The 17,749-nt window shown below is 37.6% G+C and overlaps 1 protein-coding gene across 2 annotated transcripts; it reads right to left on the bottom strand.

Annotated features, from left to right (window-relative positions):
* Window positions 1-3,900: 3,900 nt before the first annotated feature.
* On the bottom strand, window positions 3,901-16,606 carry MS4A3 (membrane spanning 4-domains A3). Of its 2 annotated transcripts, XM_001916094.4 has the most exons (7): window positions 16,367-16,606; window positions 13,413-13,584; window positions 12,649-12,783; window positions 10,099-10,155; window positions 6,569-6,727; window positions 4,673-4,774; window positions 3,901-4,164 (listed from the first exon to the last, which is right to left on the bottom strand). In XM_001916094.4, exons 2-7 carry the CDS (start codon window positions 13,566-13,568, stop codon window positions 4,132-4,134), a joined length of 642 nt encoding a protein of 213 aa, XP_001916129.1. In that variant the 5' UTR covers window positions 13,569-13,584; window positions 16,367-16,606; the 3' UTR covers window positions 3,901-4,131. The 2 variants fall into 2 exon arrangements, with proteins under 2 accessions (XP_001916129.1, XP_023510730.1); XM_023654962.2 differs by lacking the exon at window positions 4,673-4,774 and having other exon boundaries at window positions 16,367-16,518.
* Between the last annotated feature and the right edge of the window lie 1,143 nt (window positions 16,607-17,749).

Here is a 17,749-nt window from a genome sequence, read left to right as displayed (position 1 = left end):
AGTAACTTTACAGTGGAGACACCATCCTAATCAAGTAATCGTGATTAATATCACCAATGATGTCATCTTGATATCAGGAGCGGACTGGGTGTTCCAGTACCATGTGATGAGAAGAGCACTTTACCTACGTGGAATTCTTCCAAAAACTCTATAAATCTAGTCTAGCTGTGGGGTAATAAGAAACAGACCAAAACTAAGGGGACAGTCTATAAAACATCTGACAATGCTTGTCAAAAATGTCAAAGTCACGGAAAACAAGGAGAGTCTGAGAACCTGTCACAGATCAGAAGAGACTGAGGAAATATGGCAACTGCAGTTTGGTACCCTGGATTGGATGTTGGCACAGGAAAGGGACATTATTGGAAAAATTGGTGAGCCTTTGATGAAGTCAATGGTTTAGTTAATAGTGTCACACGAATGACAATTCCATAGTTTTGATAATGTACCAAGTTAAGATGTTAGTATTAGGGGAAGCTGGAGAAAGAGTATATGGGAACATTGTACTGTCTTTACAACTCTTCTGCAAATCTAAAAAATCGCAAAATAAACAAAAATTAATGGGAAGTAAAAAATTATGTTCAACATTAGTCTTTGTTCTTTAACTTTTTCGTTGACATCTATAATAACTCCATACACTCTCTTTCTGTCTCTCTCACACACACACACACAGACACACACACACACACACTCAAGCACAAACAACATATAAAGGCGAAACAGTAAATGTTTTTCCTCTTTCAAAGTTATATAAGTTTTCCACGGCACTTCAATGAGACCAAAAATATATAAGGATACATATCAATCTTTTAAAAAGAAAGAAAATTGTCTTCATCTCTACATGTAAATATAACAAAAAATGAGCAAGATCTTGAAAGGAAAAAATTATATAATTAAAGAGACTAAATAAGACCTACAATGAGAACATATTAATGACACCATTTAATATTATAAATTATAAAAATAAGATGTCAATTGGTACCGAATTGATCTATGATTTTAAGTGAAAATTGCAAAGTATTTTTAGAACTTTAATAAATGATTTTAAAAATTCATGTAGAATTATGAATATCCAAGTATAGCCAAGAAAATGACAAAAAATAATCACATGCAGAAATTTGTCCTCAGTGATAATAAGAACAATTATATTATGCACATGAAATAATGTGGTCTTTTCACAACAACAAAAAAAGTGTCCCTGGAATAGGAAGGACCTAAATAGATGAAAGCATTTATGTGAACTTGAATACTGTAAATGATGGAATATTCAATGAAAAGTTCTGGAATTATTAGCTTTCTAGGATGATGATGATGATGATGATGGTGATGATGATAATGATAATGTCACTCTATAGGAAAAGTAAATTAGAGATATAGATATATTAAAGCTCATAATATATAAAGAAAAACTTTAATAAGAAAAGCTATAATAATGTCTCCATGGCCTTGAGGCAAGGAAAGTTTTCTTGCACAAAATACAAAATGCATAAGTCATGATGAAAAGTGAATAAATAGGACTACAACAACAGTATGGGGTGGAGGCATAACAAGAGTTAACCAAAAAAATAAAAATAAAAATAAAATCGGAATGGAAGAAGACATTTGCAACAAATGTTGTTTAAATAATAAAAATAAAATATTTGTGTTCATGAGACTTCCAATTCCAGATATAGGTTAAATTTCAGGTGTGGTTAGATTAGAGTTTGATTTCTGTTTTCTGAAATTCTCTTGGCTTGCCTTCAGCTTAATACTGAGGCTGGTTTTTGTCACGGTTGATCATAGCTACTAGTTCTAGTTGGATCTCAATTCACATATATGATGAAAGGGAAAGTCGTATTCCACATTTGTCAAAAAAGCCTCCAACTTCATGATGGTGGATCCACAACTGAGTCAAACCCTGGTCCAGGGAAATTTCATGGGCCAACACAATAAGGAATGAAATTGTTCTGATGGATTTAGATCTGTCGTGGTGTAACTCTGGAGCACGGGATGAGGTTAACTCCACCAAGATCTCAAGGTTGCCATCAATCTGGGATAGCCCAAATAGATGCTGGAAAGGCAATCACACTGGTCGCTGTTCACTATAGGCTGTCAATATGTTTTGATCATAATTTGTTAGCAAATATCTTTGGGAAAATACAAAGAAACAATTTATTCATAACATAATAGGAGAGAAGTTGAATTAATGAAAAGTGATACAAATGTTACTATAAATACCTTTCCTTCCATTGAAGTCTACATATATCCATTGTTTGCTTGGTTTACTGTATTAGACTCCTGACAAAACTTCTCTTTACTGACTCCTTCCAATACACTCTACATTGCAACCACAATGATATTTCTAAATTTCAGGTAAGTACATGGCCTGTCCACACTTATCTAATGGTGTGTTGGTAAATATTTAAACTGGCTTTCCAGGACTGGATGGTAGCGTTGGGGTGAGAATATGATTGGTGGTTTTGCCATTCTCTGCAGTATAAATACTCCCACCACAGCCAATTTCAAGCTACCAAAATTATGCTGATTTGTCCTTCCTGAAAACCTAAAATCAGCTCTCAGAAGTCAAGATAAGCCAGTTCAACAGCACTGCATAAATTTTCAGTTGCTTCTTAAGACTTGCAGAGTTGCCCTGTCTCATAATCTCCTGTGATGTCTCCACTTCTTCTCTCTCCAAACTTGTATCTTGCCACCTGCCCCTCACACACCAAAGTTAGACACACTAAACACTTGTTGGTTCCCAGAATATCCCAAATTCCGCCTATCTTAGAAGCTTTTGCACCCATCCCTCTTCTTTCTACTGCCCTTCATCATTCTAACTTTAAGTTCTCAGTTTAGAAGAAGAGTCTTTTGAAAAATTGTCACTGACATTAGTTACAAACTCTTCCCATGTGCTTCCCAAGATGGCTATACTCTTCCTATCACAGCTCTATGGCTTCATGTCGGAATTGTGTTTCTGTGAGTCTATATCTCCCACTATGGGCACCTGGAGAGCAGAGGCTATACGTCGTCCTCTATTGTATGCCAAACTCCTAGAACAGCACATGGCACATGGTAGGCACTCCCTGAATGATTGTTGAATGGATTACAAAAACAAATAAATTACATATATATATAACAAAGAAATAGACTTTATACATTCTGAAGAACAGAAGTAAGAATTAGTAGAGAAGAGTGTGGAAAAATCTTTACACCTATGGTAAACAAGGAGCTAAGAGTACCTTATGAGTATGAACTTAGACATTGTGGATGACCCAGTTCAGTATTAAGGGAGAGAAATTAATTTATAGATCAGAAATATAAGTACTTCAGCAGTATATTTATAAATCAGGAACCAGATACAGCAGAAGGAGATTTAACATCAAATTGCCACTGTGAAAAGATGGCCACAGATGTCACTGGAGGCTATAGGAGGAGGCACAGTGAAGTGTGAGGGTTTCTGCCATCTCTCCTGCACATCTGGCCACAATCCCACCTCAGCCTTAACAGCACAAGGCCGACAATAACAGCAACATCATTATCAAGTAGTTGTGGTGCTATTCCACATTGGCTTTATTTTATTTAACCCTCATAATAACTGATGAGGTTGTTGATATTATTATGCCTATTTTAAAGATGAGGAAAAATATGTCAGAGAGATTAAGTAACTTGCTCTAGTTCACACAGCTAATAAGTGACAGTATCAGAATTTGAACCCAGATCTGTAAGATTCTGAAGCCCTTATTCTTTACTTCTCTATATTACAGTTTCTCATTCTCCTTTGAAGAACAAATATTGATCTATCTCAGGGCAAGTCTTCCTCAGCAAAAAAAAAAAAAAAAGGTGGAGTAGGTGGGTAAGAAGAAAGAGAACTAATTTCTGGGAACAACTTTGGAGTGGTGATCATAGAAGTTACAAAACAAGGAATGCCTAAAGAAGCATATTTATTCTTCCATCCCCAGGATACACTAATATGATTTATAGTTAGGACAGAAAAGACTGAGTCAAATGTCTGAGTTTCTCTTGATTGGTGCCATGATAGCAGGCATGTTTTACAGGCTTATATTTTCTTTAGTTCTTGGATGGAGCTCTGACTCATTGGGAGATTTAAGGATCAACTTCCTTGCTCTCAGATTTACTTCCATCAGGAGGCATTCCTTATTCCACAGAATTGGGAGGTGAGGAAATTGCCTGGAAAATAAAACAATATCAATCCCCAAGAATAGGATCGTCACCTGCATCCCTTCCTATTATCATCATGATCATCACGAATAATATTCATTCACTGATTATTACTGTACTGAAGTATTATATACATAGTCTTTACAGCAAATATCAGAAATAAATGAAAACATTTTCATTGTACAGATAAGGTACCTAAAATCTAGAAAGAATTCGTGATTTTTCCTGGGTATACAGCTAGACAGTGACAAGTTACAAGAAAATAATAACTTAATTCTATCTGTATAAAAAATGTATGCTCTTTGATATGAAATACACTATTTCTCCTTGCATTTTTACATCAGAATTCTTTTCTGGTCTTCATTCCATCTTAACATTCATACCATCTCTAACTCCAGGAACCCCACAAATCATTACTGCATCAAAGTTTCTTTCTAATTCCAAGAGTCAGAGACAACCCCAAACCTAGAGAGAGGCTGAAGATCATATGAATTATTAGTCATTTAAACAAACCCACCTCTCTAGAAACACAGCAATTTTCTTTGCACCACATGATTGAGCTAAAGGTGGTTATGCACAATTCCAGCAAGGAAAGGATCAGCATTAGAGACACAAAGCCCTAGAAGATATGATGCCTTGTATCAAACCCGGTAGAAATATCCAGAGGAAAAAAATGTCATCAGGAAACCAAACTATAACATCTCCCTCCCATAAAACAGAGCAAAGTGAACCATAAATTAGGTTTACTACACAGCCACACACCAACACTCGATAAGAGACACAGTGTCAATCTACAAGCAGGGACACATTTTCCCTGGAAAGAGAGACACATTGTATTTCTATGTCAACCCATGTAAAGTAGTCATAGGGGAAAGAAGCAGCTGAGGCAAAATTCTGACGTTATCACTATAATCTACCAATTGGAATAGCGGTAACTAAGGACATGAGCAGGTAGTTAAGGAAAATGGCCTCTCCATCGTTTCATTAATAGTACTTCATAGAGGTTTAGGCATACACACTATCCCTAGAAATTAAAACACTAAGCTGAAATATTAAACACAAAATTCCTAGAATCGTGATCTTTCTGTTATCACCAAGAAACATAGAAGAAGCAAATACAAAATTTCTCTGGAGGAAAAATACCACAAAATCCACAGAAAAATAAGGCCCACATAAATATAAACTTAGATCATTAAAAATAAAATAAAGAAGGGGGCCGTCAGGGTGGCATCGTGGTTAAGTTCACATGCTCTGCTTCTGCCGCCCAGGGGTCCCAGGTTCGGATCCTGGGTGTGGACCTAGCACTGCTCACCAAGCCATACTGTGGGGGCATCCCACATAAAATAGAGGAAAATTGGAACAGATCTTAGCTCAGCGACAATCTTCCTCAAGCAAAAAGAGGAAGACTGGCAACAGATGTTAGCTCAGGGCCAATCTTCCTCACATACACAAAAAATAAAATAAAATAAAGACACTAACTTCCAGGAGTAGTGTCAGCAAACAGGAGGATTATGAGTGAGTCAATAAATAATGGCTCATAAATCATCATGGGGAAAAAGGACAAATTTGAAGGAAAATGTTAATTTCCAAGTTCACCTCAGAAGAGGAAGAATATCTAAACAAACAAAAGCATAACAATTTGGAAATGTTATTAAAGAACTTCCCTTTGAAAATACCATATTCAAATAAATTCAAAAGTAAAGTCATTCGAAACTTCAGTGAGTCATTATTCAAAAATCTCAGACCCTGGGGACCGGCCCCACGGACAAGTGATTGGGTTCGCGTGCTCTGCCTCGGCGGCCCAGGGTTTCGCTGGTTCAGATCCTGGGCTCGGACATGGCACCACTCATCAAGCCATGGTGAGGTGGCATTCCACATAGCACAACTAGAAGCACCTGCAGCTAGAATATACAACTATGTACTGGAAGGTTTTGGGGAGAAGAAGAAGAAGAAGAGAAAAAAAAAGATTGGTAACAGATGTTAGCTCAGGGCCAATCTTTTAAAAACAAAAATCTGAAACAACAGAGCATATTGGATCTCCCAAGTTAGTTTTATTAAACAAGATGTGAAATAAAATGTTTTTAAAAATTCAGTCTATCTGGAGAGTGTAATAGTAGTAGCGGTATATTGGAAATAATGTAACACGATGTGTACTGTGTTAATTGCTTATCAAATGTTAACTTATTTAATGCTTACACCAACCCTGTGAGATTGATGCTATCACTATTCTTGTTTCAACCATGAGAAAATTGAAACACAGAGAGGTTATCTACTTTGCCCTTCCTTACAGAGCTAATAAGCGGCAGAACCAACATTCAAATCAAGGCAGCATGGTATCAGAAATATTATCTTTTCTGTACATTTTAAATTATTTGAAATATTTTATAATTAAACATAATTTTTAAAAACATACGTTTGATGTGGCGCCCATGTAAATACATAAGTTTGGTGACTGTGAAGATGGACACATCTTGATTGACAGCTTATTAACTACTAAACTTATTATGAGAAAAATAAACCCAACTAGAGCGATTGTAGCACTGGCAATATTCATCCCAAAACTGTTTTGCATCTAAAAAAGAATAAGAATTTTCGATTAACACAGACAGCACATTCCTTTGGCTACAACTGATTTCAATAAATTTCTGTTGAAGGTTATTTACACAACTGAAACCAGTGGAGAGTTAGCTATTAATGACTAGATAGTTAGTAGCTAAAGATTTGGCAGTTATTAGTCGTAGTTTTTATTTGTTTGCCCAACCACTGTTAGTTGTGCTGCTCAGACAATATATTATCCAACTCCCACTAGGTTCCCTGGTGACTGGGTCACCATGGTAACGGATACTTGAGTTGTTTTTCAGGAAATAAGAGTTGATCCTGTCTGGTTCAAGCCACTCAAGACCACCAACTCATCAACTGGGCCTGTGTGAATGCCCAATAGGTAGCCTCCTGACATCAGGGAACCAAAAACCCTACCGTCAGATCATGCCAACAGCTCCATTTTGCGAGTGTGCATCCTATGAAGAGGCAGGAAATTTGACTGTGCTCACACAGATCATCAATTACTTCACTCCTCCTTGCCTCCAATGATCTATTCCCACACTTCAGACCACCTCGCCCCTCTCCTCCATAAATATCCCTAGTCTCCATTTTCAGGAAGGTGGACTTGAGATTTGTTCTCCAGTTTCCTCACTTGGTGATCTTGTGAATAAACTCTTTCTCTGCAGCAAATTCTTTTCGGTGATTGGCTTTCCATGCAATGGACAAAATGAACCTCATTCAGTAACACACCCAGCAAGATTCTAGATGGTGGGCAAACATCAGTGAACAAAGATCCCGACCTTCATGAAGCCTATATTCTAGCAGCAAAGACCAACAAATCAATTAAGAATACTTATAGGTAAATTACATAGTATTTTTTAAAGTGATTAAATACTATAGGATAATAGAGTAGAGTAAGGAGGATCTGGAAGTGCAGAGAGAGGAGTGGGGGTTTGTGATATTCAATAAGAATGACACTTAGGGAGTAGCTTTAAAGAACTGAGGGAGTTAGCCATGAGGATATCTGGAGGAAAGTCCTTGTGGTTGAGGAAGCACTCAGTTCAAAGCCCTGATGCCAGAATGTTCCAAGAGGAGACAAGGCAGTTGGAGGGAAGTGACCAAAGTAAACAATATTAGGAAAGGAAGATGGAGAATGACCAGAGAGCCAGATTATGTAGGGTCCTGCAGGTCATGGAAAGGACTTTGATTCTTACTCTGAGGAAAATATAGAGCCATTAGTGGATTTTGAGCAAAAGGGCAACACAATCAGATTTATACTTTAAGGGGAACACTCCAGTGATATGTGAAACAAAAGAGGATCACTAATGTCTAAGGGCTTTAAAATGGCGCCAGGAAGCCATTAAGGAAATTGGTCTTATGCAAGTCCTCATTGGGCACATAGTAAACTTTTGAAATTAATTAAGACACAAAAATTCTGAGAATGTTGCAATTCCTTACAGTAATGGACTTTTGCTTCCCTCTAACTAGCCTTAGCAATTAATTACATTTAGCCAAGATTAGCTTTCTGCCACCAACCTCAATTAATATTCTTTGTAATGCAGACCTCTCTATTTTGCCTTTAAAAGTCCCTGACTCTCTAGTGGGACAGTGTTTGAGTTGCTACCCAAATATGTGTACCCTGAATTGCAGTTCTTTGATCCCCAAATAAATGCCTCTCTGTCTCTCATTTTGGCTCTTTATTTCTAGTTTAACACTCTGATGTCTCAAGTGAGACTAGTTTAGAGAGGGCCAAGGGTGGAAGCAAGCAGTCCAATTAAAAAAGACCATGGTAGATTCGATGAGGTGTTATCAATAGAAAGAAAAAAAAAGGTCACCTCAGATATAGCTTGAACATAGGGCCAACAAAATTTGCTGACAAATTTGGATTCAAGATTGTCAAAGAAAGAAGAATGAGGGATAATTCTAAAGTTTTCGGCTCGGGAATCAGGAAGCACGGAATTCCCATCAGCTGACATGAGATAGACAGTGGATGGAGAAGTGTTGAGGAGGAAGATTGGACTTCTTAGACCTCTAAATGAAGGCAATTGCCAGTCTGATGCTCAGGAGAGAGATGTAGGCGGGAAATATTTATTTCAGGGTTGCATATAGATGTTATTGTAAGCCGTGAGAATGGATGATGAGATCACCAAAGGAGTGAATAGAACAGGTAATAAAGAATTGAGTTCTAGGGAACTCCAACATTAAAAGGTCAGAGAGAAGGAAAGGAACTAGTAAAGGAGATTGAGAAAGAGAAACTGAAAAGACAGAAGGAAAATTAGCCAATCAATGTGTCCATGTGAAGAAATTATTGGAAGGAAGAGTGAGTGACCAGCTGTGTGCTAAATGCTGCTCATGGGTCAAGTTAAATGAGGATTGAGAATTGATCACTATGTTACCAATGTGAAAGTCTTCAGTGATCTTAAAGGGAGCACTTACAGAGGGGTGGTAGGGAAGAAAATAAAGCCTCACTGGAGTGGGTTTAGTTGAAACTAGGTGGATAGGAACTGGAGACAGAGTATAGATAATTCCTTTAAGAAGTTTAGCTATAGAAGGAAAAACAAGTTGTGCCTGTATCTAGCAGGAGAAAATAAGGTGAAGATTTTTTTTTCTTTTAAGTTAAGAACAGTAACTGAATGTTTATAGGCTAATTTTTAAAAATGTAGTAGAAAGAGAAAATTGGAGCGATGCACTTGTGTGGGAAAAAAGGAACAAAATCTAGTATTTGAGGAGAGGTACTGGCTTTGAAGAAAATCACAGAGAAGTTTCCTATGGTAAGAGGTTGGAAGGAAAAAATATATAGGTCCAGATCTGTTCCGTTAAATAGATGTTATAGTGATCTGAAAATTTTCTTCTGACACGTTAGAATAGGAAGCAAGGTCATTAAAAGAGAGCAAGGATGAGAGAAAAAGTATTGGTGTTTGAGGACAGAATATAAAGGTGAAATAGCCATCTAGGAAGGAAAGAGAGTGAATGGACTAGGAAAATAGAATAATGGGCAGATGAGTCGGTGAGAAAGGGTAATGGAGACTTAGTCACCGTTTAATGAATCACCAAAGGAATAGAATTTTGGCTCTCAGTTTTAGAACTAGTGGTGGGAGAGTGTGCACTCAAAATAATTAGAATTGATCAAATTTAATAACACGCAAAAATCAAGAAGCCTCTTTCTAAGCTACAGATGCAGCAAATATTCATAGTACCCATCCCAGTAATCATAGTCACAATCTATATGATTTTCTGATGATCTACCATCTGAATGCCTTAAGAAAAGGAGATTAGTTTTCTTGTGCATTAAATGAGACTTGGTGTCTCAGTTGGATTCACCAATCTCTATTCTCCTACTATTAATGGATAACTTATTTCTACTCCTATCATTATAGAAAAAGAAGAAGAACTGCCACTCACCAAATTTCTTGTGGGTTTTCTCCCAGCTGCAACAGATAAGGATCCTGAAATAACAAACTGTTGAAAATAGGAAATGAGGCAGATAAAGGAATTTTAAGTCTCAACCATATTTTCTTGGTCCTCCCTTGATTAGCAGATATCTAGCAATAGTTGTACAAAACTTCTTTTTTAAATTCACATCCTGGAACACAAAATCATACTTGATGTTGCTCATCATTTTATAGGAATACAATTTTAAGTTAGTTTAAATTTTAAGTACATTTGTAATATTTTCATTTTGTTTTATGTCTGGCTTTTTACAGGTTTGTGAGAGTGTACCTGCTTTAAAAACATATAACAAATATATATATATTTAATGTAATACAATTATCTTTATGCTTCTATTTATATCAAATGTAAATAATACTTATTTACATACATATGTACATATAATGTTGTTCTCATATTCTTAGCCAGGCTTCAGATAAGGATTTGATTTAATGGACTAGATCTTCTAAAAGATCTTTTACATATCTAAATGTCTATATTGATATACCCACTAATTCTTAAATTATTATTTTGATATGTTATGGTTTCCATGACTCTAATTTTGATAAATTGAATTCTCTACATGTTCATGGTTTTCTCAGAGCTTCATTCTGTTTTTTTTTTACCTCATAAATCTCACAACCATTTACCAAGCCACTCCTGTGGTTTGAGGGAAAAGTTGCCAAAATTATGGAGAGCAAAGGCCTGCTATGTAAATGTCATTGATTGGATTTTGCCTGAACCTGAAAGAACAGGCTCTAAATTCTGTTTCAAATAATAAAGAGGTTATCACAGAACGTGCCAGAGTCACTGTTGCTTTGTGGTTAAGAGCATGTGCTCTGTGTTCTGATCCCATCTTTGGCTCCTGTTCATTCTGTTGCCTTAGACAAATGATCAAACCCCTCTTTGCCTGAGTTTCTTTTTCTGTAAAAGAGAGATGTGCATATCCCCATGTTCATATTAATTACCTTATAGTTGTATGGGGATAAAATGAAATAATACATAGTAAGGGCTTAGACATGTGTCCAGCATAGAGAAAGCACTCAAATTATTAACAATAGCTAAGGTTTATATATTTTTTTCTAGTTAATTTCAGTCACCCCCAAAAGAAAGTCCTAATATTATTTCTACCATCCTAGTGAGGAACTAAAGGGGGAGAGTCAAATATATTTTCCAAAGTCACACAGTTACTAAGGATTAGGAAAAGAAAGATCGGGTAAATACAAGATATCGCAGTCAACATACAGCAAGTCATAACGCACAGAGGGAAAGGGAAGGAGACGAAGGTAGTAGAGTTGTAGGTAAGGCCAGATACTAAGGGCTTTGTGTCATGTCATGCACCTTAGACTTTGTACTTTAGGTGATACAGACCCAGAGAGAAGCTTCCAGCAATGGGAATCCAACGGTCAGATTTGAGTCTTAGCGTTGAAGATGCTAAAAGAGTGAAACTCTGGCTCCCTCACCGTGGCTCTTTTTTCAACAACCTGACCTTACTTTCTGAGAAAAGAAAACTCTTTTCTGATTGAACAACTGAAACACAGTATTATTCTCTTTTCTACAGTTTGGAACTTTTCCATTTAGGTAGTCAGGATTCAATATGCAGAGCAAATGTGTACCCTAGGTTTTCCAGAAAAAAATCAGATTCTAACTATTCCATCAAACTGGTGATGTTAACTATCTAAAAATTTCAGAAATGTTAAATCCACATTACATGTCTTTGACTGTATCCAGAAACAGAATATAATCTTTTGTCAGAATGTGAGATCTGATCTGGGCCAAGAAATTTTGGCCAAATATGAGCGATTTCTTTTTAAAGGAGATCTGAAGATTAATGCTTTTGAAAAACTAAAGGCATGAATAAATTAGAGCCCAAGACTTATTATAAATTTCTTTCTTCTTCATTTGTCAATTACATGTTCTACTTACTATTTTCAACTAAACTTTCCCATCCTCAATTTCATAGTAGCATGAAAAAAATAGCAAGTGATTAACAAATAGTTCCTATCAACCACGTTTTAAAAAGTGAACCATCAGGAAAGACAATCGTATTACAAAACTGAATAAATAAATTTTAAAAATCACCTTGACTCAAAGCCTGTTTTTACTGATTACATTTTGACCCAGCTAGGGAAAATGACTCTTCTGATTTTCAGACAGTTATCAGCAGTCAAATCTCTTATCTCCCAAACCAGGACTCTCTTGGCCACACTACAAGGCAATTCACTAATACTCATTTTTCATTAAATTTTCTGAGTAGACATAAATTTAATACGTGGATATTAAGTTAACATTTAGGACGTAGCTTGTCCTAATTGTTAATCACATACTCAGCAAATGTGATTTCTTTTCATCAGAAAGAAAGGTGCTGTGTTTTTAAAACCTGTTTGTGTCAAGGATTACCAATCAAACCAACAGCAGCGTGAAACTTTCAAATAACCAAAGAGCAACACTTTAATAATCAAACATATTGCTGGTAGTGGTAGCTAAGAAATGAGCTATGGTCAGGGGAATTTGAATACTCACAAATAGAGCACCCCACAGCGGATAGCCTGTGTAGAAGGTAAAGAAAAAGTTCCTGAAGGGATGGGCTGTGGACAGTATGGAACCCAGAACAACACCAATAGCCAGAAGTATTGCTCCAGTCAGGATCTGGACGGCCTGTAAGAAGGAAAACAAACAACCAAAAAAACATAATGGTCACATACTACTTTACACTGAGAAGAGACTGTTTTAATTTTCCTCAGAAAGGAGATATGGTTGAAAGTCAAGTCTAAATTAACTAGGCAAGAGCTTACCCTGGGAGGTTTTTGTTCCATGCTATTCCCACCAACCCTTCATCTTTGCCTCTCACAAACTCCTCTGGGAAAGTGACAGAAGAGTAAAGGAGATGTGGCTGATAACACAGATTGAGTCAAACTATCTTCCCAGCATGCTTTGGGGCCATACTATGATGAAGGCAGACAGACATTCAGCAGCATTCTACTTGGCCATTCCTTCAACCCAATTTTTAAATTTAAAATATGAAATATTGAATTCACAGAGGTCAGCCTCCTGATGCAGATGGTCAGATTGGAGTCCATTCTCCAGTGTTGATAGGATATTTTCTGCCATATGATTATGCCTCCGCATTTCTACTTCCCAGGTCTAAAATATGCCCCAGTCTTTTCTTGAAGGAGCAACATTATTGACTTGGTGATGAATTCCTCCTTATGGGCATAAACAAGGTTTTCCACATGTTGTTTATTTTCTTCCATCTTAAACCAGTTTCTTAACAATGGCTGACTTACCCCAAGGACTTGAAATTCTTCTTTCTGGTAATTTTGTGATCTATCAATGGGCTGGTAGACAGAATAATTCACCATCTCTGGTTTCACCTGGCTTCCTGGGGTAATACCTGCTGAAGCTGTCCCCAGCTGTGCATTATCAACTTCTTGGGAAGCCATTTGGGGTTGTTGATGGCTGTCATAAAAAAGAAATCTAAAGGTTTGATGTTTACTCTTTTACTACTAGCTAATAATATTTTTTGAGTGCAAGAGAAGGTTTCTATCTGTCCATGCATCAAAATGATTCCACAAATGGGGCAGGAGGGCAGAAGAATAGTTTTTACATTGTTTAATTCCATTTTGACTTGGAGTAGTGGACATCATCAGATTATTGTTGCAGGCTTGGTGCTTCACTGAACTTTGGAACGAAAAAGAGCAATTCCTTTCCCATTAATCCATGCAATTATGTATTGTCTAGACCCTGCCTCTCTTCAAATCAATCCTGGACAATCAGATATATGGTTTCATGAGCTGTATCTCTCATGCAAGAAGGATGGCTTTAGTCACGTTCCAGTGATAATAACAGGTATAATTTATAGAGTACTTACTGCTATGTGCCAAGCACTGGATAACGTTTACCTTTCTAGCTCTCTATTGCAGGGGGTATGTATCACGCTTTATCAATCACTAAGGCACTAAGAAGGTGAGAGTCAGAACACGTTCTAACTTTAACTTTATCACATTGGCAATAGCTATTTTAGCCATCTTAAAAGTTTCCTACCAATTCTGATATCCATGCTAGTGTTGATGAAAATAATCCATAACCAATCTATAAATGAAAATTTGGGTGAGTTTATTCTGAGCTTAAATCTTAGGATTATAACCCAGGAGAGCCTTTCCACAAAGGAACAGAGCACTCCAAAGAAGTGGGAGTACACAGGGTGGTTATATACCCTCAAAGAGAGCGTTTCACACATGATTGAAATGTCCCTCCCACAATAGTCACAAGATCGCCCCGTCAGCACAGCGCTTGATGGACACAGCAGGTAGTGGGTCTGCTATCTCTGTGGGCGCAGCAGGAGGCAAGTCTATTGTCTCAAGCTGGGCGGTCACAGGTGAGCGCAGCAATCAGTTTCCAGCCCAAGGAAAGATACTTAATCCTTAAGGAGATGCCAACGTTGGGAGGGGGAGAGAATTTGCACCTTTATCTCAAGGGCCTTTGCTCTTGCCATAGGGAATCTCTAAAGCAGATATACAATGCATGCTCAACAGCCTCGGTCAGGCCCTTTTGGAAAGACAAAGTCAGGCCGAATTAGGTTTATACCAAATGGCTTCCTCATATACTCCAATATATCCTATTGCTTGCCATTTTTATTTGTCACTAGCATTAAGGTACATTCTCTATTTAAACACTGATAAATGTGGAATGGCAAGGAGCCCTTACCTCCCATGCTCACTACTACCGTGCACAGAATCCAAGAATGAGAGAGGGTCAAAAAAGCTTACAACAAACTCTATTTTAATGAACACCTGATGTAACTCTCTTCAAGATATATAATAAGAATGAAGAAAAGTAGAATAAGGTTCTTTAAATCCTTCTCTTACCTATGTTGAACGAACGTTACCTTGCAAAGCCCAAGCTTAAAATTTATCCATTGGGAAATATGTATGTATTTTAGATAAAATATCAAATACACTAAAATGTGTATGATGTGGGGAGCGTTGCTCCCTCATGATCAGATAGTTACTTGCTTGTATCTCCAGCTTCATTCCTCACCCTCCTTGTCTTGTAATTCAGTCTAGCCTTGTTTTATTTCTCTCAATTGTCCCAAGTGTCAAGCTGTCAAAAGTCTTAATCCTTCTCAGTATTGTTCCCACCTTCCTGAAGGCATTTCCCCTCAAGCTCCACCTGGATATTTTCTGCTCTTCTTCCAGACTGAATCTCAGCCCATGTGTCATAGAAAAAAAAATCTATTTCAATCACATTTTAATTTGATTTTTTAAAATAACCATAAATATCAGGGGGAATTTTCAACCTTCAGGAAAAATAAACTATATGTTCTATAATTTGGTCAATTTAGTTTTTTGTTTAATGGGAGAAGTGATTTCCTATGAATCCACCAGTTAAGTTCGCCTATCTAGCTTTTAATGTGGGTCAGGTGGTGTTTTACTTATGTTAACTAATTTAGTTCTCACAACATCCATATGAATAGTTACTACCATTATCATCCTTTCCATTTTACAGATGAGGAAGCTGAGCATCAGAGGAGTTAAGGAACTTGCCCAAGGCCACACAGCCAGTAATTTGAGGAGCTAGGGATCAGAACAAGGTAGTCTGGTTCTAGAGTATCATTACTGTCCCTCTGAGCTTATGCAGACACTCACTCACCAAATCCCATATCTCAGATGTGTCCAGACCATCCCTCATTACCAGACCTGGCAGCCAAATTTGTGGGCAGCCATTTGGATTTAATATGTCTAAAGAGTGTGTGCATCTGTGTGTCCATGCCCATGTTCTTCCAAAGAAATAACTATATACTCATGTCTAACTTTTTTTTAAGGAAGATTAGCCCTGAGATAACATCCACTGCCAATCTTCCTCTTTTTGCTGAGGATGAGTGGCCCTGAGCTAACATCCGTGCCCACTTTCCTTTATTTTATATGTGGGATGCCACCACAGCATGGCTTGATAAGTGGTGTGCAGGTCCATGCTGGGCAACAAACCCTGGACCGCTGAAGCAGAGTGTACAAACTTAACCACTGCACCACCTGGCCTGCCCTGATGTCTAACATTTTTTACCATGGCACCAGAGTAAGAATCAAATTCTAAGGGAAAGCCATCCTCGTAGCTAAATGTTCCAAATCTCTACATAGTAACCAAACAGAAAACTCTGTAGACATCACCAGTGGCCCACTGGGTGGCACCTTTAGCAGACAATAAAGGGGTTTTCTGTGAGGAAGGAATCTATAGGGTTTACCTTGAAGTTTCAGGCCTTGGCAGACTTCTTTCTTCTCAAGCCCTCCTTGTCACGACCAGGAGACACTCAGTAAGGATCACCAGTGTCTTTTCCAGAAAATGGCAGCCTCTTCTAACTCACGCTTAAAGTATCATACCTTTGCCTAATGCAACACTTTAGAGGAATCAGTGAAATGTTTTGTTGGTGGACTGGAGAGTGTGCTAACCACATTCACGTCTGAGGTTCCTCAGATTACACTGTGCTTCCCGAAGGCTCTGTGTCAATTAGGAAACTAGTGTCAGGAGTAACCGCCTCCTGGCTTTGAGATATTGCTTAACACATTGCTGGAACAAGAAATACAAGCAGTAGATATAAGTAGATGGGTGGGAAATAGTTGTGGAATGGAGGTTAGAATAGTTATTTGCATAGTAAGAAAAGACAAAGATAGTAAGAGTAGTGTCTAGAGTAGGGAAGGTGGTCACATGCATTATCCTATTCAATTCTCACAGGCTTAGAGAGGTTAATTAATTTGCCAGCATCATGGATATAAAAATGATGCAAATTGTAGTTTAAAAGCATTGAATGATTTCTATGTACCAGTCACCATTCTAAATGCTTTCCATGTATCAACTCATGCCATCCTCACAATTATCCAAGACCTTGGTACAGCTATTAACCCAATTTCATAGAAGAGAAAACTATATCATAGAGATGTTAATCACCTTTCCCAACATCACATGGTGACTGGTCAAGCTGTGTGCAAAACTCAGGTTCTGGGTAGGGTAAAGGCAGAGTCACGCCCGTGTAGGGGAGGAAGATATTTCCTCTACCCACTCTAGGTCCTTCTGGCTGGGCTTTGAATTAAATTCACATGAGACAGAATAATAGGAGAAAATTAAACAAAGCTTTGTAACAAGTATACATGGGAGAGACTTAGGAAAACTGAGCAACTCACCAAAATGGCAGAGGTTTTCATCGTAAATACCATCCTTAGCTAAAGGCAAAGGAGGATGTTGGGGATGGGGGGCATCAGTTATGAGAGATTACCAGATTTAAGTCCTGGAATTCTGCATTGATAAGAGTTTTTAGAGATAAGGTGATCCTCTCTTCTTCCTGATACAAAGAGGGAGACGCCTTTACAGACGGAGATTTCCCTTACAAATATAAATGTCTCTAACAAAGGGTAAGTAAATTCTGCTCTCCAGAGTTTCTCTCATGTCTGCAGTTTTTAAAAGTAACCAGCCGCAAATAATCTTCATGTCAAAGAGACAGATCTTGGGGTGACCAATTCCAATTCCCCACACCTGTGACCCCAATGTCATTGTACTAATGGGTGCTTTCACTTTCAAAAGTATTCCAGTTTAGAAGATAAATTATAGAATCACCCTAAATAAATAAATGTCC

The sequence above is a fragment of the Equus caballus genome, chromosome 12, assembly GCF_041296265.1.
Source record: "Equus caballus isolate H_3958 breed thoroughbred chromosome 12, TB-T2T, whole genome shotgun sequence".
Lineage (NCBI taxonomy): Eukaryota > Metazoa > Chordata > Mammalia > Perissodactyla > Equidae > Equus > Equus caballus.
Note: the sequence above shows the minus strand (reverse complement) of the source record. Positions and strands in the feature narration are given on the sequence as shown.

Excerpts from the sequence above, each read along its gene's own strand:
- MS4A3 (XM_001916094.4), bottom strand. The coding sequence starts at position 13,568 with ATGGCTTCCCAAGAAGTTGATAATGCACAGCTGGGGACAGCTTCAGCA. Across the intron at positions 12,784-13,412 it reads AAGAATTTCAAGTCCTTGGG|GCCGTCCAGATCCTGACTGG; the intron begins GTAAGTCAGCCA and ends TCCTTCTTACAG. Across the intron at positions 6,728-10,098 it reads GAAAACCCACAAGAAATTTG|ATGCAAAACAGTTTTGGGAT; the intron begins GTGAGTGGCAGT and ends ATTCTTTTTTAG.